This window comes from Stigmatopora argus, chromosome 4 (assembly GCF_051989625.1).
Source record: "Stigmatopora argus isolate UIUO_Sarg chromosome 4, RoL_Sarg_1.0, whole genome shotgun sequence".
Taxonomy (NCBI): domain Eukaryota; kingdom Metazoa; phylum Chordata; class Actinopteri; order Syngnathiformes; family Syngnathidae; genus Stigmatopora; species Stigmatopora argus.
Genome location: NC_135390.1, coordinates 4,185,289 through 4,211,238, shown reverse-complemented (window position 1 = coordinate 4,211,238; position 25,950 = coordinate 4,185,289). Strand labels below are relative to the sequence as shown.

Genomic DNA, 25,950 nt, shown 5'->3' with positions numbered 1-25,950 from the left:
TTTGTACTGAAGAAAAAAAACATTTAATAAAATGGAGAGAATATGTACAGTACTGCAGAGAGAGAGAGAGATTTATGTATTAGAAACTGGCCAAAAGAAGCGACCTAATGACAATTGCACAGTTTTCTTCTTTTTTTTCATCATAAATGATGCAGTAGCACTGTATGGCATCATTCAATTGATTTGCAAACTTTGTGCAACGTTCAATATTTGGGTCCTGCTGCTCGATCTTTCTGTTTATAAATGGTACTGAATGTGCAACGCTCACCACTCTCACGCGCATCAAGCTTCGTTATTATTGCCACTCGTTTCAAATGAAATGGCTTGCCTCTTCCTTGCAACTCCCTCAATAGAAGCCTTTAGCTTTTTACCAACCATATTCAATATTGGATGCATGAGATATTTAATGATACAAATGAAAAAGGTTCTTTGCACACTGGAGATACATTCACGCACTTCCGCATTGCAACGAAGAAGAAGGTAGATGCTGGGTGAGCTGAGCTCTCACAGCGCCAGGCGTCGGTATTAGCGGCGGAAAGAAGTACTACTCCGAAAAAGGCGAAATACAAAATTGGACTTGCGAACATTTTTGGACTTAAACGCAATTTGCAGACATGTTCGTATGTACCGTTGTTCGTAAGTTGAATGTTCGTAAGTAGGGGAGCGTCTGTATATATATATATATATATATATATATATATATATATATATATGTGTACGTGTGTGCGTGTGTGCGTGTGTGCGTGTGTGCGTGTGTGCGTGTGTGCGTGTGTGCGTGTGTGCGTGTGTGCGTGTGTGCGTGTGTGCGTGTGTGCGTGTGTGCGTGTGTGCGTGTGTGCGTGTGTGCGTGTGTGCGTGCGTGCGTGCGTGCGTGCGTGCGTGCGTGCGTGCGTGCGTGCGTGCGTGCGTGCGTGCGTGCGTGCGTGCGTGCGTGCGTGCGTGCGTGCGTGCGTGCGTGCGTGCGTGCGAATTTTGCGGATAATGTAGACCAGACATGTCCACGATAACCGAAAAACCACGAAATCGGATCACCCCTATTATTTCTACATGCCATACTATGTTTTCACACCTATACAAAAATACAAGTACAAAAGTACAATTATCAAGAATTATATTTATTAAATATCACAGTTATAAGCATATGAAGACTGTAATGTAGAGATAAGATCGGGCCGAAAAAACCCGGTCTGTCCCGACCCGCGGGTATTAATTTTCAGCCCGGCCCAGCCCGAGCAATTAACTTGATTTGCAGGCTCGAGCCCTAAGCAAACCCGAAATCACATTTTATTTGTGAGGACTCTGGACTCCCGACCCCGGTCGGGAGGAGGAGGGGTGATTTATGATAACAAATTAAAGCCTGTCTTTTGAAACAAAATCTAAATTAAACAAGATTGTATAAACATATACATCTTTTATATGATAATATAGATGTTTGACAATCATCACTTTAGCCAGCTGTTAAAATGCCTACTCGGCGTCAAGGTGCCAGTCTTTTTGCTCGTGTATGAAAGCAAAGATCCACATTGACTACATTCAGCAAACGGAAGTTTGTGTAGCATATGCAACTATCAATTTCAAGCTTTTCCGAACCTCAGCCTTACCGGTACGTGTTTGTCTTTTCAGTTCTCCTGTCTTTAGTTTATCCTTAACTTCTTGCCCCAAGTCAAAATAGATGTGGACTTGCGGAAGGGAAGATTATTTAGAGTGCAGCGTTCACGTGACGTGGGCAGAGCATGCGCTGGCTCTGCGGCTCCTGTTTAGTAGTTAAATTACAGTAATCCTTCAATTATCGTGACTTCACTTCACCACTTGGCATTTTTTTCTACTATTAATTATCTGAAACAATTTTTTTACTTCAGTGGTGAGTCCTAGTAGCAAGAGTAGCTTCTGCTTACGAGGTTCGGCGTGGATTTTCACATTTTTATTAACTTTTTTTTTTTTTTTTTTTTAATTGATACATTTGAACTGCAATTACACCACCCGACCAATACAAAGAACGTGGGTGCTGGTCTGATTTGACTAATTCCAGACCGTTCAGTAGAAGAGGATGGTAAGGAAAAGCTGTTTTTAGCATGGTTTGGGAATAGATCGGCTAACATGAATGCAAAAGGACTATAACAAAGCCAAAATGAGCAAAAATGAGATGCAGGACATCACAGGACACCACTAAAAGATCCAAGTTATCTCTCCCTGGGGTTTTCTTTTTTTAAATGCCTCGTAAATACCTGTGCATAAACAGAAGCTTTATTGAAAATATCCCTCACCTACTGTCCTCATTTGAGGACAGACCGTAATAATTTTCTTACTTGAAATCAAGGAGTTTCCTCATTCTATGCTAATGTTCTGAAAATGTTGCAAAAATCTAAAACTTGTTATTTGGGTTAAAATGGGTTAAGTTCATCCAACTTTAAAACATTTTTGTACATGGCTGTATGAGGTGAATTTATACTATTTCTTTTTGTGGGGCTGAAAATTGTCAGCTTGCCAATGGTGATGTCTTCTTTTGATTATTTACAGTGCCGTGAAAAAGTATTTGCCCCCTTCCTGATTTCTGTGCTTTTTGCATATTTATCTCACACCCAGGTTTCAGACAATCAAATCCATTTTCGTATGACACTGAAAGACCCCATGGAAAGAGAAAATGCAGTTTCTAAACGATGATTTTATTTACCATGGCAGAAAAAAATTACAAACTTGTCTGGCCCTCTGTGAAAATGTAATTGCCCCCCTTTGTTTAATCCCAAAATAACTGTGACTAATCACAATTGTAGGGAATCTTGGTTCAATTTCACAGGCCACACACATACCTGATTACTACCACGTGTTGAATCAAGAAAAGACAAGGATCATGCCACAATCCAAAGAAATTAAAAAAGAAATTTGAAAAATGATGGACAACTATCAGTCTGGAAAAGTTTACAAAGCCATTTCCAAGGCTGTTGGCTCCAGCGAACCACTATCAGAGCCATTATCCACAAATGGAGAGAACTGGGAACAGTGGCAAACCTTCCCAGGAGTGGTCGGTCAGCTAGAATTACTCCAAATGTGTGATGATGACTCATCCAGGAGGTAAAAAAGAACCTAGAAAAACATTGAAAGAACTCCAGGCCTCACTGGCCTCAGTTAAGGTTAATGTTCATCACTCTACTATAAGAAAAAACACTGGACAAAACTGGCAACCATGGCAGGGTTCCAAGGCGAAAACCATTGGTGTCCAAAAAGAATATAAAGGCCACTCTTAAGTTTGCGAAAAACATCTTGATGATCCTCCACACTTCTGGAAGAACATTCTGTAGACCGATGAGTCAAAAGTTGAACTTATTGGAAGACATGGGGCCCGTTACATTTGGCGAAAAATGGCACAGCATTCCATCAAAAGAACACTATACCAACAGTAAAGCATGGTTGTGGCAGTGTCTGGGCCTGCTTTGGTGCCTTGGGACCAGGACGACTTGATATAATTGATGGAAAAATGAATTCTGCTGTCTACCAGCAAATTTTGAAGGAGAACGTCCTGTCTTCAGTTCGTGCGCTCAAACTCCAGCACTCTTGGAGCATGCAGCATGACAACGATCCAAAGCACACCAGCAGGTTAACCTCTGAATGGGACAAAAGAACAATAATAATAATAATAATAATAATAATCGGACATAGGCCATGTCGTCATTACCACAACACAAAAAAGCCTACTTGTCATCACACGCAGAAACTGCGTGTGACGAAATTGATGGTGCTTCTCCATAAGCTACGTTTAATCGGCAAAAGACCTAAATAAGTGTAAGTTACGGACTTGTAATTTGTCATTCCGCTGTTGTGGATAAGTTAAGGAGTGGCCAAGTCAAAGTCCGGACTTAAATCCTATTGTAATGCTGTGGTGTGATCTGAAATGGGCTGTCTCTGGGTTGTCTTTGTGTCATACTAAAATTGGTTAGATTATCTGAAACCTTTGTGTTTAATAAAAATGCAAAAAACAGAAATCAATACTTTTTCATGGCACTGGATTTCATATTGCACAGCAACTTTTGGTTTAAAGGCAAATTTTATATAAGGGAAACATGCCTGTCAAAATTTCTGGAGGTTTTATTATTCTTTACTTTTCATAGTGTAAGAAGGGAGTTGTCACATCTTTATTCCACAACAGAACAACAAAGATACAGTAAAAAAATCATTTTATATTTTCTTTTCTTATAACATAAGGTTACTTTAATAATTGAACAACGAGGAAAGTAATTTATTTTTTCCCTGAATTTTGAAGTTTCAAATTTAAAAGAAAAAAGATGTGATAGTTATTTTGTTAATTATCGACATCAACTGATCTTTTTATTTTATCGTGATAACAATTTTTGTCATTATCGCCCAGGTCTAATCTAAATGTTATCAACAACTGTCTTTATGTATGAAGGTATTTGACAAAATTTTATTTGTCATTACTATATTTAGGGACAGTGCAGATGACTTTATTGCAGCACATCGCCTATCACAAATACTGGTTAAAATTAACGCAGATGAAAGTGCATCAAGAAACCCCGGCTCCATTATAGGCCTTCCTCCCACTCAGATGGGCCCAATTCAAGGGAGCCAGACAGAACTTCATACTGGTAAGATCAGTTTTTCCCATGTCCTCCGATTCCTGCATAGTAATTGTAAATCGTCAATAATTCAAGATGCATGTACAGTCATACCTCTACTTACGAATCCCTCTAGATGCGAAATTTTCAGGTTACGAAAGCTTTTTATATGCAAATGAGTGCTCGAGATACGAAGATCCAAGTTACGAAATCCCCCAAAAAGCAAATGCATTCCTTGTCCGTTATTTTATTTTGAAAATATTGTCTTGGATGCATTCATTCTCACTTTAGAACATTGCTACACTCTACTGGGGTCTCATTGGGTGTCTCACAACAACCCTCCATTTTTCTCTGACCCGTTGTCTGCTTAAACTTGTGCTTGGAAGAAGCTGTTGCCGAGTGCCTTAGACCTAAAGCCTAAGGCTTCGACGGACTCGCAGTCAACAACAACTCCATGTTTCAAGATTCTCTTATGTTTTTTTTCACCGCCATTCGTCGTTCGTTGTCTTGAAGTTTTTCTTGGAAACTGGCCGAGTGCCTCGACCTAACCGCAGCCTGCGGTGGGCAAAATTGTGTCGCGGGGGCAGCCAATAGGGCGTGTGTTCAGTAATGAGGATGTTGACGAGTTGGTCGATGTGCACCAAAACGAACTCTCAACGGACCATGAGTAAATGCAAGGCTCAGCAATACACGAGGAATTCAACGAGAAGGCGGCTGAGGAGGAGCCAGCAACCATTGGAACAACACAAATCAGAAAAAAACGGGAAATTTTAAGAACTTTCCGACTTTGTGGAAAACACATCCTGAAAGTGTTCACGAATCGTGCGATCGCCCACAGAGACGACATTTGTCTTGTGCATTTTAGAAACATTAAAAGTCGTTAAAGGCAATTGTCGCATTTTCATACAAAATTGGGACACTGACCACTTTTAAAGGGTTTAGATCAGTGGTCTCAAACCGGTCCTCAAAGGGCCGCAGTGGGTGCAGGTTTTCATTCCAACTCAACAAGAGGATACCTTTTGCAAGTGTAATCAGTTAATCAGTTGATTGCAGCCAGGTGCTACTTATTTTAGAAGACACCTGATTGGTTAAAATGTCGGCACTGGATCGGTTGGAACAAAAACCAGGACCCACTGCGGCCCTCGGCGGAATCGGTTTGAGACACCTGGTTTAGATGGTAGTTGTGTGAGGACCGTAGAACTAATTAGAGAATTTACATATAAAGTACTTGTCAAATAATCTTGCGTGAACAAAAAGAATTTCAATACGTGTCACACCCTTTAAGCGTGACCGGACGTTTGGTCGCACGGACCCAAACAACCGGCGACCAAACATCCGGCGACCAAAAGTCAGCCGACAAAACAAGGTAAAACAACACGGTCTACGCATCAATAAAAGCCAATAATGGCCCTGAGCAGTTTCACTGAGCGGACTTGTGAGTGTATAAGAGTTTGTATGTACATGAGTTGTCCCCTTAGGAAGGGACGTCAGTCAGGGTTCTGAGTTCTCCAACAAAACACAATAAAAGTACGGGAAATTTGGAGCTTTTCTTTAGCCTAATAATTAATAAGGCATTAAGTATGACTAAATAATAATTCGCAGTTCGTATTTAGGGAATTTGAGCAACAATTTTAAATGGTAATCAATAACTTTCTGGGCGACCAAACGTCCGGCGACCAAACGGCCGAGTACCCTTTCAAGCCGTGTCACAGCCTTCAATACGCTTCAATACGAACAGTACTGCTCTAGTTAGGAAATTGAAGTTACGAAAAAAGTTCTGGAACCAATTAATTTCGTAAGTAGATGCAGGACTGTATTTTCACGACAAATAGTTTAAGTTTCTACTCTTGAAGTAGAGTAGATCGGTCAATTGCTCAAGACAAGCATGATTTAATGTAAATTCCGTTATGTCAGATCTCTCAACAGGCCTCCTAACACTTGCTCAGTTTGGACAAGAGGATCAAACAAATTCAAAGGTATTTTTGGGATCTTTTTATCTCAAATGTGGAGAGAAATGAAAATAACAATAATCTCAAGAAAGTCCATTTTTTATAACCATTTTCAATTTAATTCTCAGAAAAATGAAACTGGCATGCATTTCCAATATCATTCAATTTTGGAGCAATTTGTAAATAACTAATTCCATTCCGTCTCTAATGCCCCCTCTAAATCATCAAAATCTACTCAACCCTTGTGTGATTTCACCTAAAGTTGGGTACCCAAAGTGTATTCAAAATGTGAGTTCTTTAAATGTCCTTTTTGGTTTTGAGACAGTCATAGCAACCAGCAATCAAACATTTCTACACAGAATGTATGTTTTCTGCCAAATCTGTGCAATTGTTGCTAATAATGGGCAGATGTACTTTTAAAGTTACTACAAATGTTGTCATGCGAAACGCCTCCGATAATAAAATGTTTGCTCTCAAAACCCTTAGATGAATCAATGTGTTATGTCATATTGTACAGGATATAAATGCTTAAATACTTGAAACAGTAAAATGTAGCTAAGAAAGTATGCATCCACTCATTTAAGTTTCTGTACCTATACCATCTGTCCCTCTCTTTTAATGTGAGACTCAGACGGAGCCCGCCTCACTTGCTGAGTCCATTAAAGTTAGATTTTTTTTGACTCTTTAGTTCAATTTACAGTGTGTGCCCTAATATATATATTTTTACAGCATGGCCCCTGTTTTAGGTGAGAACAAGAATCAAAAGACAGTTGTTGCGCTATAAAAAATTCTCTTTTGAAAAATGGGTTAGATGAGAAAGGAAAATTTCAGTTACACGCATAGCACAGCAAACGTGTATACAATTATGTACAGGTATACAGAAGCAGGAGTATGCCTTTTAGGAAAAAGTAAGGAAAAGTGACGGTCAATTTCAAAAGAAAGGATGACGAATTTTACCAATTTAAGCAATGTTTGGGTGTTATTTTTGTTAAAACATTATAAACCAAAGTGAACATACGTTGCAAGGTTTGGACAAACATAGCGAGAGAATCTTAACATACACACATACCCACTCACACACACAAACCCACCCACACATCCATCCATAAATCATGCTTAAAAGGATTATAGATAAAAGTTAGTCTAGTGACCTAAACATGATACAATAAGTATCAATGTTTGTTGTGTAGCCGTAATATGTTTCAAAGGTTCTTCCGATCTAAATTAAAGTCCAAAACTGGGGGGCCAATTATTCGTAAAATGTTTTATTTAAACCCATTATTGTACCTAATAATGGTAATAACTAAGGTAAATCCACGTTCACTGGTTGTGGAAGCAAAGCATAATAGTCACCCTTCTCCAACTAATTTTACCAAATTATACTTCAGATCCCATCCTCGTATGCCACTACAGAGAAAAAAAATCTGTCAAGTGAAGCAGTTGCCATTGTCAACTTGAGTAGCAGCAATTCCAGTTTTTTGGAAAATGAAAAGCTCATGTCTGTGGACAGCATGGACAGTGATGTTACAGGTATGAATGCTGTATATCTGCAATTTCTCACCGGATAATTACATGTACTTATATTCTGATTGTATGATAACTGTGAGCAAACACATCGGGATATTACGATTACAACTGTAATTTGTTTAATCTTGATATATTTTGTTAAATTGTGGCACGTGTTTAGCTCGTTATCACCATGTCAGCTTATAACAAAAAGTTCATCAGCGCTATATTTTTGTTAGGTTTGCTGATAAATGCTGTGAATTGTTCTCCAGTGTCAGTGTTGTATTTTGATCAGCAAATGGTTGATTTTGAACTTTTAAATGTGATTTGTATCTTATCCCCAGATGATGACATTGATTTAAATAACTTGCCTGATGATGAATTGGAGCTTTACTTCAAAAACCTGGTGCCTTCTGCCATGCAGAGGGGCACCGTGGATGGCCAAGAGCTCCCTGCGACAGTAAGATTCAAACAATATTTAGTCATTTCTCAACTGATGCTATAATTTGTTAATTATTGTCTTCGGTAGATGCTGCCTCAGTTGTCTGATGACCAGTCCAATTCAATTTGGCCAGGTTATAGACAGCAGATCAATGATGATAATATGGTGAGAATGAATGTACAATTGAGTTTTGAAAATTTGTACTTTTAATATTGCATCTACCTTAATTCTTTTTCTCCAGGAGAAATTCCATATGCCTCTTGTGCGTCTGGCTGCAACAGGTATGGACTCATGTCCTACCAGTGATGAAGACACTGAGGATGAGTTTGAGTCTGCTAGACAGACAAGCGATTCCACTAGACAGCTACCAAGGATCTCCAGACAGTTGGTGAGAAATCGAATGGAATAGCAATCTTTGATTCTAGACTAACTGTATTTTACCGACTGCCATTTTGCGGATTGTTATGGAATCATCCATTAAGTCATCCACTGGGTAAAAATCAGACTCCGGAATCATTCAAATGGAATTACTTCAAGTAATAATCATTCATTCATTTTCTGAACCGCTTTATTCTTATTAGGGTTGCGGGGGCTGCTGGAGCCAGAGGTGGGGGACACCAGCCGATTGCAGGGCACAAGGAGACGGACAACCATGCACACTCACACCCATACCTTGGGGCAATTTAGAGTGTCCAATAAGCCTACCATGCATGTTTTGTGAATGTGGGAGTAAACCGGAGTACCCGGACGAAACCTACGCAGGCCCGGAGAGAACATGCAAACTCCACACAGAGCTGTGAGGCAGACGCGCTAACCACTCCGCTCCCGGGTCACCCAAGTAATACTCAGTTATTCAATAAAACAAGGGGAAGACCAAAGTTTTCCCAAATTCGCTTGGTCTTTAGGACAATTATTAAAGTTTTTGGCCTTTTCTTTAATGGCTCCTATTCATATAAATATCTTTATACATTCTCAAAACATATTTGTCTCAACCTAATTGTGTGGTATCATGTCCGGAAGGTTACGTCTACAGAAATGATTATTATGATTGTTTATATTTTTATAGGTAGGTGAAAGTAATCACCCCAGTTTCAGGCCAGGTTTAGAAGGAGGAAGTTCTGATGATGAGCCATTGACTGACATCGTTGGTCCATCACTGTCTGAACTTGAACAGAGACGAGCTGCTGAAGGACAAGTTATTAGCCATTCTGTCACAGGTAAGGCATACCATACTATTATTATTTTTTATTGGTGGCATGAAATTTGAGATGTTGCAATCTTGAGGCTGCAGTGATGACAACAGCAGATATTATGGAAAATGTTACTACAGATGTGCCCAGGTTATATACACAACCTTAAAAACCAAGAACAACCCAACGGTGCCGATTATTATTATTATTTTCCTCCAATGAATGTTTATTAGTGATGCACTGAAAATCTGTAGCTTAGCACTTTTAATTGTTTCCGTGGATCAGAGAATCACTGTGAAACATGGTATACTTTAATAAAATATAAACAATACAAGGTGGACATCGGGCACATCTCTGGCGTTATCTTGCAAGTGAGAATCGTCTTGGCTTGTCCTCACCACCGTGACATTCTGAAGAAACGGCATCCTCCTCTGTCCATTTAGTCGCGCATAATCACAACACTGAAGGTAATCTGATTCAAACAATTGCATAAGCTAACCGAATAACACCATTAAGGTCAAAAAACAACTGCCACAACAATTGCATATCAGGTCGGAAACCAAAATCACCTGCGTAACAATTTGCACAAGTAAGCATTTAAGAGTCCTTCACAGATCTTCATTGCGAACTCAGATCAACAGTCCTCGGCCCGGAACATGGTGACCTGTCCGGTCAATAGTCCTGAAAACAATTAAATGTCCCCGAAGCCAGCTGTGGGGGGAAAGTGTCCTTGTTATATCGAGCCTTCGTCTGCTTCGTAAGAATGATTTAATGATATGCACATATTCCATATGTGCCCCAATATGCACATATATAATAATATCCCGGAATAACCCCAACACATGGGGAAGGTTTAGGTTTATTAAAAAAAAGGATCACATGTTTGGGCATAGTTTGTTGTCCTGTCTTTTAAAGTACAAGAGTCCTAACAGAAATTCTGATATCCCATTGTACTAAGTCATTGTATTGTCATGTTTCAAGATTGTTTGGGATAATGGTGGCAAATTTAAAGCATTCCATGATTATTGACCTGTTGAATTCACTCCAATCATGATGCAGTGTCTTGAGGGGCTGGTTAATCACTGACACCAAACCTGAGATTCTGGGATGAATGGCCTATTGCTTTAATGACCCTAACAAAATTGCCCACTGCTTATTATAATATATTTTTATTACAGTTATGTATGAATTTCACTTAATTTGCAAAGATACAGAACCTGATTTACATTAATCTGCCTTTGTTCCAAACAGGGGATGGAGGTGGTGGTGATGGGAGCAGTGGAAGTGAAGAAAGTGCAAATGATAGGGGAGTTTCGACAATCCCCTTTTCAACAACCTCATTCAATGTGCTACGTGGGCTAAGGAACGTGGGTAGCAGTACTGTTGGTGAAAATGGAGACAGTGGTATCAGGAATTTCACAGCAGATGGAAGGACAAACTTTATGTCAAATGAACAGGCATGTTTTCATTATCTATTGTATGCCATTTCCAGACAACAAGAATGAATAGCCATGGCACGCTGTGTTTTTAAAAGAAGTGCCTAATTTCGGCCTACCCACCTAATACTTTTAAACATTTGCTTTTTCAGAGCAATGTCTCTTTAAAGTTTGTCTCACATCTTGTACACACTGCTTACATTTGTGGTAGAAATCATTTTTGGGACCTGATCTGATTCAAAGTCAGCACCCTTACTGCATTTAACAATGTCAAATGTGCCTATCAGAGGCAGCTTCATTTTTCCTGTTCTAAAAATCCTCATTTGACTAACTGAAATGATCCTGTTAGTATTATTATTATTTTAAAAAAGAAGCAAAAAAAATCATTCATTCACTTTCTGTTCCGCATATCCTCACAAGGGTCATGGGGGATGCTGGAGCCTATCCCAGCTGACTTCGGCACCAGGCAAACGCAAGAACTAGGGGCTGTTGGTCAGTGAAGTTCAACTGATCTAATTCAGCAAAGTACCATGAGTTGACACTGGGACTAAAATTCTGATTACTGGTTACCTTAGGTTTGCGAGCTCATGTTTTAAAAAGACTGGCACAAGGCTGTACAGTTGAAGGGAGTATCTTCAATGCCTCTCCTAACACTATCTGTTTTTATATACAATTAAGGAAATTTATTCATTCATTCATTTTCTGTACCACATATCCTCACAAGGCTCATGGGGGTTGCTGGAGCCTATCCCAGCTGGCGGAGGACACCCTGAATTTGTGGCCAGCCAATCGCAGGGCACAAGAAGACATTAATACTTGGGGGCAATTTAGAGGGCTTAATCGGCCTTTGCTTTTTTAATCTTGGCAATTTCATGTACCATATATTTTATGGTAATATTTTTTCTTGTAACTGTTTTGTGCATTGGAGGGTTCATTTTCTGAGAATGCAAATAGTTCCAAATAACAAAAACTTGACAAACTTATTTTTAAGCTGATTTACCAAATAGTCCACATGAAAGAGAGAATAGGTGGGAGGAATGGGGACGATGGAGACCATAGATAAGGTGCTGCATTCAGTTCTATATTGGTATTGATAAATGGCATTGGCAATTTTTTTGTTAGTACAGTGGTACCTCTACTTACAAAATTAAATTGGACAGGTATGTAAGAGAGAATCTTGAAACATGGATAGTGGTTGTTGTGAGACATCCAATTGAATTAAATGCTTTTAATATCATTATGAGATAGAATGAGAGCGATGACCCGAGAGCTCAGTAGTGGGTAGCGATGTTATAAAATGAGAATCAATGCATCCGCGACAATATTTTCAAAATACAATATCGGATAAGGAAATGCATTTACTTTTTGGGGGATTTTGTAACCTGGATCGTTTTCACATCTCGAGTCACTCATTTGCATTTAAAAAAATTCGTAACCTGGACATTTCGTATCTAGAAGCATTCGTAAGTAGAGATATGACTACTTACCGGTACTGATGGTTCTGATGGTAGCAACGTGCCTTACAAAAACTAAAGTAATGCAACAAAATAAAAGCATAATTGTAGCAACACTAAGGATTTATAACAATTAAGTACTGTGAAAGGGAACTCTAAAGAGTTCTGGAAACATCTTAAAAACTGTCAGGAAATACTTCAAAGCACAGAGAAATAAAGGAACTACAGTTGAAGGAGAGAACAATCCGTGACCCAAGGGACATAGCTACAACTTTAAATGATTATTTTATAGACTCAGTTAAAGAAGTAACACCTAACAACATCCCTCGCATAGAATACCACCCACCAAAACCACAGAAAACCAATGAACACATTCTTAATATGCCCATAGTTTTGTAATAGTTGAAAAACCTGTTTCTGGTCTCAAAAGCTCCAAAGCAAAAGATGTGTTTAATATGATGTAACACAGAATCTCTCATAGCACCATTAAAAACTATTGTAAACAAATCCACAAACGAGAGTCTTCCCTGAACCCTGGAAGTGCTCAGTCATAACACCGGTCCTTAAATCGGGGAATCCCGCAATACAGACCCTATAAGCATCCCTCCAGCCGTCTCAAAAGTCCTGGATAAGATAGTAGTGGAGCAAATTGTGGTTCACATTAACAGCAGCCCATACACCCTGAACAGGCTGGAATTTGACTATAGACAGCGGTTTGCTTCTTTCTAGAAAACAAACTCAAAATTAGATCAAGGCAGGGTGATTGATGAGGTTTTCATTGATATCAAAAAGGCATTTTACACCAACCACCAGAAACTGCTGACAAAACTCTAGTTTTAATTCTTCACCAAACACGCTAAATTGGATTGAATCACACATCTGTAAGATCAGTGCGTTATGATACAAAATACAAAATCTACTTCACGGAATATCAGTTTTGGGGTGCTGCAGGGCTCAGTACTAGGTCCACTGTGCTTTAGTCTTTACATACAGTGGGGTAAATAAGTATTGTCAACCACCAATTGTGCAAGTTCTCCCACTTGAAAAGATTAGAGACACCTGTAATTGTCAACATGGGTAAACCTCAACCATGATAGAAGAATGTGGATAAAACCCCCAGAAAATCACTTTTTTATTTTTAAAGAATTAATTTCCCGAGTGGAGAATAGGTATTTGGTCACCTACAAACAAGCAAGATTTCTTGGTGTCAAAGAGGTCTAACTTCTTCTAACGAGATCTCCACTCGTTACCTGTATTAATAGCATCTGTTTTAACTCGTTATCGGTATAAAAGACACCTGTCCACAACCTCAGTCTCTCACACTCCAAACTCCACTGTGGCCAAGACCAAAGAGCTGTCGAAGGACACCAGAGACAAAATTGTAGGCCTGCACCAGGCTGGGAAGACTGAGTCTGCAATAGTAAAACGCTTGGTGTAAAGCAGGGGTCTCAAACCGGTCCTCAAAGGGCCGCAGTGGGTGCAGGTTTTCATTCCAACTCAACAAGAGGATACCTTTTGCAAGTGTAATCAGTTAATCAGTTGATTGCAGCCAGGTGCTACTTATTTTAGAAGACACCTGATTAGTTAAAATGTCAGCACTGGATCGGCCCTCGGTGGAATCGGTTTGAGACACCTGGTGTAAAGAAATCAACTGTGGGAGCAATTATTAGAAAATGGAAGACATACGACCACTGATATTCTCCCTCGATCTTGGACTCCATGCAAGATCTCACCCCGTGGCGTCAAAATGATAACAAGAACGGTGAGCAAAAATCCTAGAACCACACGGTGCGACCTAGTGAATGACCTACAGAGAGCTGGGACCACAGTAACAAAAGCTACTATCAGTAACAATGCGCCGCCAGGGACTCAAATCCTGCACTGCCAGACGTTTCCCCCTGCTGAAGCCAGTACACATTCAGCCCCGTTTGCGGTTCGCTAGAGAGCATTTGGATGATCCAGAAGAGGACTGGGAGAATGTGTTATGGTCAGATGAAACCAAGATAGAACTTTTTGGTAGAAACACAGGTTCTCGTGTTTGGAGGAGAAAGAATACTGAATTGCATCCGAGGAACACCATACCCACTGTGAAGCATGGGGGTGGAAACATGCTTTGGGGCTGGTTTTCTGCTAAGGGACCAGGACGACTGATCTGTGTAAAGGAAAGAATGAATGGGGCCACGTATCGAGAGATTTTGAGTGAAAATTTCCTTCCATCAGCAAGGACATTGAAGATGAGACGTGGCTGGGTCTTTCAGCATGACAATGATCCCAAACACAGCCAGGGCAACAAAGGAGTGGCTTCGTAAGAAGCATTTCAATTGGCAGCAAAACAGCCCCACAGCATAATACTACCACCACCATGCTTGACGGTAGTCATGGTGTACTTGGGGTTAAAGGCCTCACCTTTTCTCCTCCAAACATATTGCTGGGCATTGTGGCCAAACAGCTCGATTTTTGTTTCGTCAGACCACAGAACTTTCCTCCAGAAGGTCTTTATCTTTGTGCATGTGATCAGCAGCAAACTTCAGTCGAGCCTTAAGGTGCCGCTTTTGGAGCAAGGGCTTCCTTCTTGCATGGCAGCCTCTGTCCATGGAGATGCAAAATATGCTTGACTGTGGACACTGACACCTGTGTTCCAGCAGCTTCTAATTCTTGGCAGATCTGCTTTTTGATGATTCTCGGTTAAATCTTCACCCTCCTGACCAATTTTCTCTCAGCAGCAGGTGACAGCTTGCATTTTCTTCCTGATCGTGGCAGTGACAAAACAGTGCCATGCCCTTTATACTTACAAACAATTGTTTGCACTGCAGCGTGCCAGTGACAAAACAGTGCCATGCACTTTATACTTACAAACAATTGTTTGCACTGCAGCTCCTTTGAAATGGCTCCAAGTGACTTTCCTGACTTGTTCAAGTCAAGGATTCGCTTTTTCAGATCCATGCTGAGCTCCTTTGACTTTCCCATTGTAGCGTTTGTGGGCGTTTGCATCCAATGAGCCCTATTTAAATGGCCTCAGAAGTCACCAGCTGTAGTCACTCATAATCACTCACAAGAAGTTAAGAGGCCATGCTATGAAGCTCATTTCACTGACACAACTTTCTAAGTCACCAAAATTGCTAATTTGTGTTGCTGTATGTATATATTTGACCCAGCAGATTTGATCACTTTTTCTGTTAACCCATAATAAAGTCATAAAAGAACCAAACTTCATGAATGTTTTTTGAGACAAAGAATCTGTTCCAATCACTCTCAGAGAAAAATCAGTTTTGTAGAAATAACTGGAAACTCAAGAGAGCCATGAGATTATGTTCTTCACAAGTGTATGTAAACTTTTGACCACAACTGTACATGTGTGTTTGTGTCATTGTTTATTTTCAATCTGCACAAGGGACTAAAGATAAAAATATTTACACATGTTCATTAACATGAATATGTTCATTAATATGTACTGTCCCTTTATATAAATCAAACTCAAACTTAAAACATTCACTTGAATGTTTTATGGTTAGTTAGGACCATAATTTGGTCACGCAAGATTGCTGATTCAATTCAAACAATAACCCTTAAGATTATCTAGCAAAGCCATTTTGTTCTCCCTTGAACAGATGGGTGACCGTGTGGGTCCAGTTGGAAATGGAGAAGCTAGCACCTCTAAAACCTCATCTTCAGCAGGAAGTCAAATACAATCTCCTGTGAACTGGGGCATGGACAGGCAAGAGGCACTGGTAAGTGCTTACAATTATTTGTGAATAGTTCACATTGGTTTTGCTTTTTATTTCTGTTGTTGTGCTCTTGCATGTCAGTTGACCCTTAAAATATAGTTAATTATATGTTCATGTTTTTTTAAAGAAAATCTTATGTAATATACATTGACTGAGATCTCTAACTCAAATGCTGTAGTGTTTAAGGAGTAATTATTGACCATTTGGAGTCAACACACACACTGCCACATGTGCATATAATTTTTCAAGCCTCGTAACTTGGAGATCACGTCACCCCTCATTTGAAAATGCAGGAAATGGAGCTTGCCTCATTGTCACCTGAAGACAATACACATTAAAATGGGAGATAATCCCATGCAAGTTTAGTCTTTCCCCCTCATTAATAAGAATTAAAACAGCATGCGTCATGTGTTTATGTCCATGTTTTCAACATTTTTTTTCAACATCTTTTTTCCCAAACGGAAAATCCCATCATTGCATTCTGACGTCAAAACAGAAATGACGATTCTAACTTGAGGATATTGGTATAAAAGGTACATAATGGATAAAGAACATTATAAATGAAGGGCAAAAATACCAATGATCATTCCTGTTGTTTTTCTTAAGCTATTAAATATAAAACTTTTCAGTCTTATTTTTCTGTCTAATGTTCATATTTACAAGTTCAATTACAAGTTAAAAAAAATTAAAGATGATATCTAAATAGATTACATTTAGATAGTAATACATTAATCTTTTCAAATGCCTATAACTGAAACAGTTAATAAATACGCTTCTTGATAATTGTACATGTGTACTATTTTTTTTATAGACGAGAAAACATGTAATAACCTCCTGACTACCAGTAGTTCAAATTTGTTCTATGTGGAGGACATTTGTAAACCTAAATATCTCCCCCAATGTCCATCCAATCGCATTAGTTATATATAATAGAGGACATTCGGAGCTTTCCAATGATACCAAATTTCTTTTGCAGTATTCCAATTACAGTCATACCTCTACTTACAAAATTAATTGGTCTCAGAACTTTTTTCATAACTTGAAAATTTTGTAAGTAGAGGTGTACTTTATATATAACTTATCTAATTCGTTTCACGGTCCTCACACATCTACCGACTAAACCCTTTAAAATTGGTCAACATGTCCCAATTTTGTAAGAAAGATGTGAGAAACACACAATTATGAGAGGAAATTATAAAATTATTTATTAATGACACAAAATAAATAACAAGGATATATACAAACCCATGGTAAAACGCATGGGAACAAGAGAAAGCTACCGGGATGCAACATAGAAATAGCACACAAACTTGAATAAAACATTTGATAAACACAGCATTAAGCACAACATTAATCAACAACAAGCATTAACGTTTTGTGATTTCTTCGAAATGTAATTTAACACCCATTTTATAAGTCACTTCTGGTTCTTACCTGCTTCTGCAGTGCCGGTTGACGAACATATAAAAAAACACGTAGACAATTGCCTTTGAGGACTTTTTAAAATTGTTTCTAAAATGCACAAGAAAAACATTGTCAAAGTGGGCACGACTCGTGGTGGCTGCTGCCTTCTCGTTGAATTCCTCGTGTATTGCCGAGCGTTGCATTTACTCAAGATCCGGTTTGATGCACATCGACCAACTAACTCGTCAACCTCTTTATTACGGACCACACGGCCCATTGCCTGTCCCCGCAACAAAATTTCGCCCACCGAAGGCTGCAGCTGAGGTTGCGGCACTCGGTCACAGCTTCCCCAAGCTTACCTCCCCACGACAACCTTCCGATAGTGATTAAATCCTGGCGACTGTAAGATAACGAAGATATTCTAACATCAAACATGCTTATAAAGCCACTTCCCTCCCTCACCTAGCTGGATCAGATCACCTCTGCCTATCTCTCACCCCCGCTTACACTCCACTCCGGAGGCAAACAACGCCACAAATAAAGATAATAAAAACTTGGCCCGAGGACGCACTCTCTCAGCTGCAGGACTGGTTTTCCCGCACCAACTGGGAACTTTTTGTACACGACAACCTCCAGGACTACACGGACTCTGTACTTTCTTACATAAAAAAACTGCATTGACAACGTCACTATAGATAAACGAATACAGGTTTTTCCTAACCAAAAACCCTGGATGACCAATAAGACACAGGCACTCATCAAATGCCGTAACACCGCCTTTAGATCAGGGGACAAGATAAAATATAGAGCTGCCAGAGCTGAGCTGAAAAGAGGCATTAAAAAGGCCAAGGCAGCATATACTAAGAAAATTGAGGAGCACTTCACAGAAAATAACCCAAAGAAGATGTGGCAAGGAATACGACATATTACCAACTACAATAACAATAATATGTCTTAACGCAGATGCCTCACTAGCGGAGGAATCGAACCGTTTCTTTGCCCGCTTTGAGACTGACAAATCAGACCAAGTCTCAACACCCCCACCACCACCCTGCAGCAATACACTGACGTTCCGGGAACAGGAAGTGAGACTGGTAATGCGGTCTGTGAACACCAGGAAGGCTGCTGGCCCAGACGGAGTACCTGGGAAGGTGCTCAAAGCCTGTGCTGACCAGCTGGCTGGAGTCTTCACAAAAAATTTCAATTGTTCCCTGCAACAATCCATCATTCCATCCTGTCTGAAATCTGCCACCATTATCCCTGTCCCCAAAAAGCCAACCATTGACAGCATGAATGATTATAGGCCTGTTGCACTCACGCCTGTGATCATGAAGTGCTTTGAAAAGTTGGTAGCCCGCCATATCAGGAATACAATCCCTCCCTCAATTGACCCTCACCAGTTTGCTTATAGAGCAAACAGGTCCACTGAGGATGCTATTGCCATTGCTTTTCATACAGCACTGAGCCACCTGGAACACCATGGGAACTACGTGAGGATGCTCTTCATTGACTATAGCTCAGCCTTCAACACCATAAAACCGGACATTCTGACTGACAAACTCTCCCACCTTGGACTATCCTCTTCAATCTGCTGCTGGATAAAGAACTTCTTGACCAACCGACCACAGACTGTTAGACTTGGTCCCCACCTCTCTTCCTCCATTACACTGAGCACTGGCTCCCCTCAAGGCTGTGTACTGAGTCCTCTTCTGTACTCCCTGTACACATACGACTGTACACCCACCCACCAGTCTAATGCCATCATCAAATTCGCTGACAACACCACTGTGGTCGGACTCATCTCAGGAGGGGATGAGTCGGCCTACAGAGATGAGGTCAACCAATTGTCTTTGTGGTGCTCGGTGAACAATCTCACACTGAACACCACGAAAACTAAAGAAATAATCCTGGACTTTCGCAAACATGGCACAGATCTGGCCCCACTCATAAATGGAGTATGTGTAGACAGGGTCCAGTCCTTTAAATTCCTGGGGGTCCACGTCACGGATAAGCTCTCATCGTCTACAAACATCACGGCAGTGGTGAAGAAGGCTCAGAAACGACTCCATTTCCTCAGGGTACTTAGGAAGAACAACTTGGGCACCAAGCTTCTGATAACCTTCTATAGAACGACTGTAGAGAGAATCCTGGCGTACTGCATCACAGTGTGGTACGCTGGAAGCACGGCGGCAGACAAAAAGGCCATGCAGAAAGTGATTAACACTGCCCAGAGGATTGTCGGCTGCTCTCTGCCCTCACTGGAAGACATTGCCAGCCCTTGTTACCTCAGCAGAGCCAGGAACATCATAGGGGACCCTTACCACCCTTGTCACAATCTGTTCCAGCTGCTGCCCTCTGGCAGACGCTATAGGTCCCACAAAGCACGGACAAATAGGCTTAAGGACTTTTTTCCCCACATCCATCAGAACTCTAAATTTGCGGTAACAGAACACCCTTCTGCGGTAATATGAAAAGATGTTTGGGTGGTGATCTGCCTCCTACTAGCTGACTGAAGGTAAGTGAAAGACAGTGAGAGGTAAGCGACCTGTATCCATAACAGCAGAATGCCAAATTACAAGATTTCCGTAACTATCACTTATTTAGGTCTTTTGCCGAGTAAACGCAGCTTATGGAGAAGCACCACCAATTTCGTCACACACAGTTTCTGGGTGTGATGACAAGTAGGCTTTTTGTTGTTGATAATGATGACAGGGCCTATGTCCGATTATTATTAAATAAGTTTAATCAAACAATGGGTTAAAGAAAATGGAGGGTTGTTGTGAGACAGCCAATGAGAGCCCGGTATATGGTGGAGTGAGCTTCTAAAGCGAGAATCATTGCATCCGCGACAGTATTTTCAAAATGAAATAACGGATAAGGAATGCATGTATTTTGGGGGGTTTTCGTAACTTGGATTTTTTTTTTTTATCTCGAGGCACTGATTTGCATATAAAAAGCTTTCGTAACCTGGAAATTTCGCACCTAGAGGCATTCGTAAATGGAGGTATGACTGTACTTCACATAGATTGGGGAATTTCTAAATAAATGTGATTGGACAACATTTTTTTCCTGGTAGTCAGGAGGGTATGTTGGTAAATAATAGGGGTGAACCGACTTCGTTTTTTTATTATTGTGACCATGTCTGGTTTCGGCTTTCAAGTTCTATCAAAAGAGAAGCTGTGTCCAAACTTTTTAAAGTTGTAAAGTAGTCCAGAATTATTCGCAAAATTCAAGGTATTTCTGTAATAATTACCGGTTTATTTGAGGTGGACAATCTGACCTACTTCCAAAGTTAGCGAAACACAAATATCCAATACTCGAACAATTGTTTCACAGTTTTATACATAGGAATGTGCAGTATCCTGAAAAGTTAATTTTAAAAGAAAAGTGAAGCTCTTATTCTGGACTACATTACAACTTTCAAAAGTTTGGACACAGCTTCTCTTTTGATAGAACTTGAAAGCCGAAAACCTGAAACCTGTAGTCTAAATGTGGCATGTTAAATTGTATTCTACAGGATAGGTATTGTATATGTTAATATGACAGATTGATTGGACCAAAAACATGCTTAATCCAGGTGCTGCCATCATCAAATTTAAGAGCAGGGCCATGTGGCAACACTTCTGCAGTTGAGGCTTCATGTGCTGCCAGTGAGGACGACGACGATCGTCTTTCTACCTTCCTGGAACCAAAATATTTCTGTCAGAACTTTCATCAGGCGCTAGAAGATGAATGGATCAGCTGTCCAAACAACCTAGATGTGGAGTTTCAGCAAGGTTTGTGTGAATGAATAGAATGGAAAGCATCTTATTTTTAAATGAGTTTATAGAAGGTAGAAGGTCTATCACCTAATTGGGTACCTTTTACAATATGTATTACAAAATAGTATGCATATCCACTGATATATTACGTAGCCTCTTAATAGTAATACTCTTATTTTTAAGGTGCTGGTGCCCATCATAGTGTGGTGTACCAGAATGAAGAAGGCCATTGGGTAACGGATCTTGCTTATTGCACGTCCTTTGAGAAGGAATTTGGTGAAACTATATTACAAAACGATGGGCAATTTCAATCTGAAGACTTTGTTTCTGCCAGTAAGCATCACATTTAATTTGATAAATGGTGTATTGTTATATTCACTAAAAACAGTTGATGTGATCCGGATGTCATATTAGATTAAACTATATAGTAATTTTTTCTTGAGTTTTATTTCTTTCTTTTATTTTTTGCAGGTGATGCATTAGGAAAAATCATGAAAGATCAGGTGGAATTTGAAAAGGAGCACCAATTTATGCAGGTATCAATAACAGAAATGTGCTTCATTTCTGCGTTGCCTGACAAGCAATTGGTGTTAACTGTGTTGCGAGATTACTTTGACGTTTATTCTTTCGCCCTCCAGTCATAAATCTCAACTAATGTTCAAATTTTAATGCAAATATAATAATGTATAATTATTAAGTAATTATAATATATAATTATTAATTAATTATAATACATAATGATTAATTAATTATAATAATTATAATATATAATTATTATTTATAATAATTATAATATATAATTATTTATAATAATTATAATATATACTTATTAATTATAATATCGTATAACTGCCATAAATTATTTCCGTATTTTTCTGACTGTAAATTCCATTTTTTAAAATGTACAGTCATACCTCTACTTAGGAAATTAATTGGTTCCAGAACTTTTTTTGTAACTTGAAAAATTCACATAGAGCAGTACTTTACATGTAAATTCTCTAATTCGTTCCACGGTCCTCATACAACTGCCAAGTATACCCTGGTCAAAGTGTCCTAATATTTATATGAAAGATGTGAGAAAAACAAAAATGAGAGGAAATTATAAGAAAACAGTTTATTAAAATGAATATAATGGCCAAACATCCTGGTTAAAATGTGCCCTGCGCCGCTGTAACAGTTCCCTCTGCGGCCGATAATGGGAGACATAATACCAGTCCGTGTTTGTCCGCCAGATGGCGGCAAGAGCCATTTCCAATAAATATCACTGATAAGTAGTCGGGGGCGGTCATAGCAATGTTTTTGCTCGTTTCTGTTGATAGTCCTGCGTGAAATACAATTTTAATGAAGGTTCACCAAATTTTCTAATGCTGCATTACCATGCTGCAAAGCATTTATAATCTCACGAGATCACTTAATTGTTCTTTCTGCTTTACCTCAAATTGATTTTCATATAGGAGGAGCAAATTCTACCAGTTAGCAGCAATGGTGTCTTTCAGAATGACTCGTCTTGGAAGGCAGGTAATACCAGCCACATTTTGATGAGGGCTTCTCAAGTTACCTCTGAGTTTAATCCCGGCGACCAAAGCTACTTGCGACTTTCACTGGGGCAGTTCTTTGAACAACGTTCTGAAGCTTTGGGCTGTCTCGGCAGTGGTAGCGTGGATGGCATTAAACGGGTTAGTGAGATTTGCTCCTTGCAAATACATGTATAAAACATAGAGCTCAACAGTAAGAGATTTTTTCTAGTTTTCTGCAAGAATTAGTTAGAATGATAAAATACTGCTATTACATTTAAAAAAAATACTGTTTTTCGTTAAGATGTAACTTATAAAATGTTTAATCAATCCTGCAGCCATCATTTGGGTATGTTATTACCTCTCCAGAAAAGAGGGAACCATTTGCACTAATTCAACCCTGTGACTTCTCAATCGATGAAAGCTCTCCTCACGTTGACTCCATGGGAGTCAACAAAATGGATAAAACACTGAATACTGGTGAGTCCACAGTATTTCTTTTTAACTTGCCGGCTAAATGTAAGATGATCAATGAAGAAAAAAATTAAAATCATTGAGATCTGAGAGAAGAGCAATACATATAACCTTTGGAGGATTTTTTTTTTCAGAGAACCTGAGTAAAACCTTTTTATCACCTGATATGGTTTCACTAAAAGGCAACACACAGCTTGGCCTTTCTGAACAGAAGGTAAAATAATCTTGTGTGATTTTTTTTTGTTAACCCATAAACAACTTGCTAGACTTTGATGCAAATGGAATTTTGAAATGTGCAAATTAGCTGGTTAAAATCATTATTGTACTGTAAATTCAGTAATTTGCGTGGCCGGATGATTCGCCTAAAGACGTTTCGCAGACGGACGTTTGACAGATGGACAGGTCGCCGAATGGACGTTCCACCGAACGGTCATTCAGCGGAGGTTTCGCCGGCGCGCTCGCCCCGCCCCCGGATCGTGTGTGTACACGTTTTTCAACCTCGGCCCGCGGGCCATATACGGCCGTTACAGATAACATTCATTTAGGAATAACAAGGGCATGTACTGCCCCCCGCAATAACAAGGGAATGTACTGCCCCCCGCTGGGCATAATTCTAAATCCAAGTATACGGCATATAATGACAGCAATCATGTTAAATCCATCCTAAAACCGCATTTAATGATCAAATACAAATACTGGAGCTATTTGGACATTAGAACCGAGCCCAGGGAAGTGAATTCCTCGGTAAAATGTCGCGATGATGTCGCGATAAGGCAAAAAAATGTCTATATACGACCATTCGCCAAACGGCTCAAAATGCGTTTAATGATTAAATACAAATACTAGTATTGTATATACAAATACTAGTATTTGTATTTAATCATTAAACGCTGTTTTCGGCTGGATTTGACCGAATTTGAGAGCATTTTGAGCCGTTTGGCGAATGGCCCGGTTCTTAAAATGGCCGACAAGCGACGACGTCTAGCTCCGTTGCCTCACAACGCGCATCGGATATCTAGTCTGTAATACACGATACCTATGGGAATTCCAAGCAAAAAAAAGGAAAACGACGAAGAATATGTGAATTTCCTTTTTCTTCGTTTAAATAAAATACTAGTATAAAATACAATACTAGTATAAAATACAATACTAGTATTGTATATACAATACTAGTATTTGTATTTAATCATTAAACGCATTTTGAGCCGTTTGACGAATGGTCGTATATAGACGTTTTTTTTGCCTTATCGCGACATCATCGCGACATTTTACCGAGGAATTCACTTCCCTGGGCTCGGTTCTAATGTCCAAAGAGCTCCAGTATTTGTATTTGATCATTAAATGCTGTTTTAGGATGGATTTAACATGATTGCTGTCATTATATGCCGTGTACTTGTATTTAGAAATATGCCCAGCGGGGGGCAGTAAATGCCCTTGTTATTGCGGGGGGCAGTACATGCCCTTGTTATTCCTAAATGAATGTTATCTGTAACGGCCGTATATGGCCCGCGGGCCGAGTTTGAAAAAAACTTGTACACACACGATCCGGGGGCGGGGCGAGCGCGCCGGCGAAACCTCCGCTCGGCCGAACCTCCGTTCGGCCAATTGACCGTTCGGTGGAACGTCCATTCGGCGACCTGTCCGTCTGTCAAACGTCCGTCTGCGAAACGTTTTTAGGCGAATCATCCGAGCACCGTAATTTGATATGACTTGGCTTGTGAGGATACGCAGTACAGAATATGAATGAATAAATGGCTTAATGTGTTGATTTTTGTTTTTGTTTGTCTGTTTAGGATCATGACTCCCCTGAAGTTTTGCTTGCCAACATTGAAGGGCATACTAGTATGACAATTATGGGGAATCAAAGTTTTGTTTCACCATACAATAACAGCGATCTTAAGCTGAATATCAGCGCAATTGCATCAGCCATTGCAGATGCTTCCATCAGTACTGACCCATCGCAGTTGGCTGCCATGATCATGGAGCTTTCCAAGAAAAGTAGGGTGAGGAATCAAACAGGGCCCTTCAGACCTGCAGGAACTAAGGTATTCATAAATTCAATTTCATTATCATATATAGTTGGCTAAGTTAGGCTTCTGCGACCTTTGTGGGGAAAAGCGGCTCAGAAAATGATTGAATGAACGTTTCATTTTTTTCTTCATATTGCAAAGACTTGTAACCTGATATCAGTTGCATGTACAAGTGTGTGTGTGTGTGTGTGTGTATATTTATGTACGTGGATGGCAACGCACTCGTAACCGAACAAACAAATTTAAATTAACTTGGATTAATATATACAGACACACTCAAACATACGTTTAATGTAACTTTACACATCTGAATTATAATTTTGTTTTACATTCTTATACCTTCTCCTGGCCGGGTTAGCTGTTTGCCACGCCTCCACCCTCACGTTCGCTATCGATGGGCTGTTTGCTGTTGTATTACTTTCAAAATATTCCGAAAATGATGCACACAAAGGTCCTCACAATAGGATAACTCACGACCACTTACCAACGAGAAGTAG

At 39.7% G+C, this 25,950-nt stretch overlaps 1 protein-coding gene across 4 annotated transcripts in view; it reads left to right on the top strand.

The window, feature by feature from the left end:
• cep192 (centrosomal protein 192) overlaps positions 1-25,950 on the top strand; it is an 89,903-nt gene that overhangs the window by 3,838 nt on the left and 60,115 nt on the right. For all 4 annotated transcript variants that reach the window (XM_077597910.1, XM_077597911.1, XM_077597907.1 and 1 more), the window contains exons 4-19: positions 4,441-4,598; positions 6,483-6,544; positions 7,906-8,047; positions 8,368-8,483; positions 8,553-8,630; positions 8,707-8,853; positions 9,532-9,682; positions 10,907-11,112; positions 16,154-16,273; positions 21,252-21,450; positions 21,619-21,768; positions 21,907-21,971; positions 22,890-23,111; positions 23,288-23,429; positions 23,558-23,637; positions 25,217-25,468. In XM_077597910.1, coding sequence (XP_077454036.1) covers positions 4,441-4,598; positions 6,483-6,544; positions 7,906-8,047; positions 8,368-8,483; positions 8,553-8,630; positions 8,707-8,853; positions 9,532-9,682; positions 10,907-11,112; positions 16,154-16,273; positions 21,252-21,450; positions 21,619-21,768; positions 21,907-21,971; positions 22,890-23,111; positions 23,288-23,429; positions 23,558-23,637; positions 25,217-25,468 — 2,290 coding nt within the window. The remainder of the gene's footprint in view (positions 1-4,440; positions 4,599-6,482; positions 6,545-7,905; positions 8,048-8,367; positions 8,484-8,552; positions 8,631-8,706; positions 8,854-9,531; positions 9,683-10,906; positions 11,113-16,153; positions 16,274-21,251; positions 21,451-21,618; positions 21,769-21,906; positions 21,972-22,889; positions 23,112-23,287; positions 23,430-23,557; positions 23,638-25,216; positions 25,469-25,950) is intronic.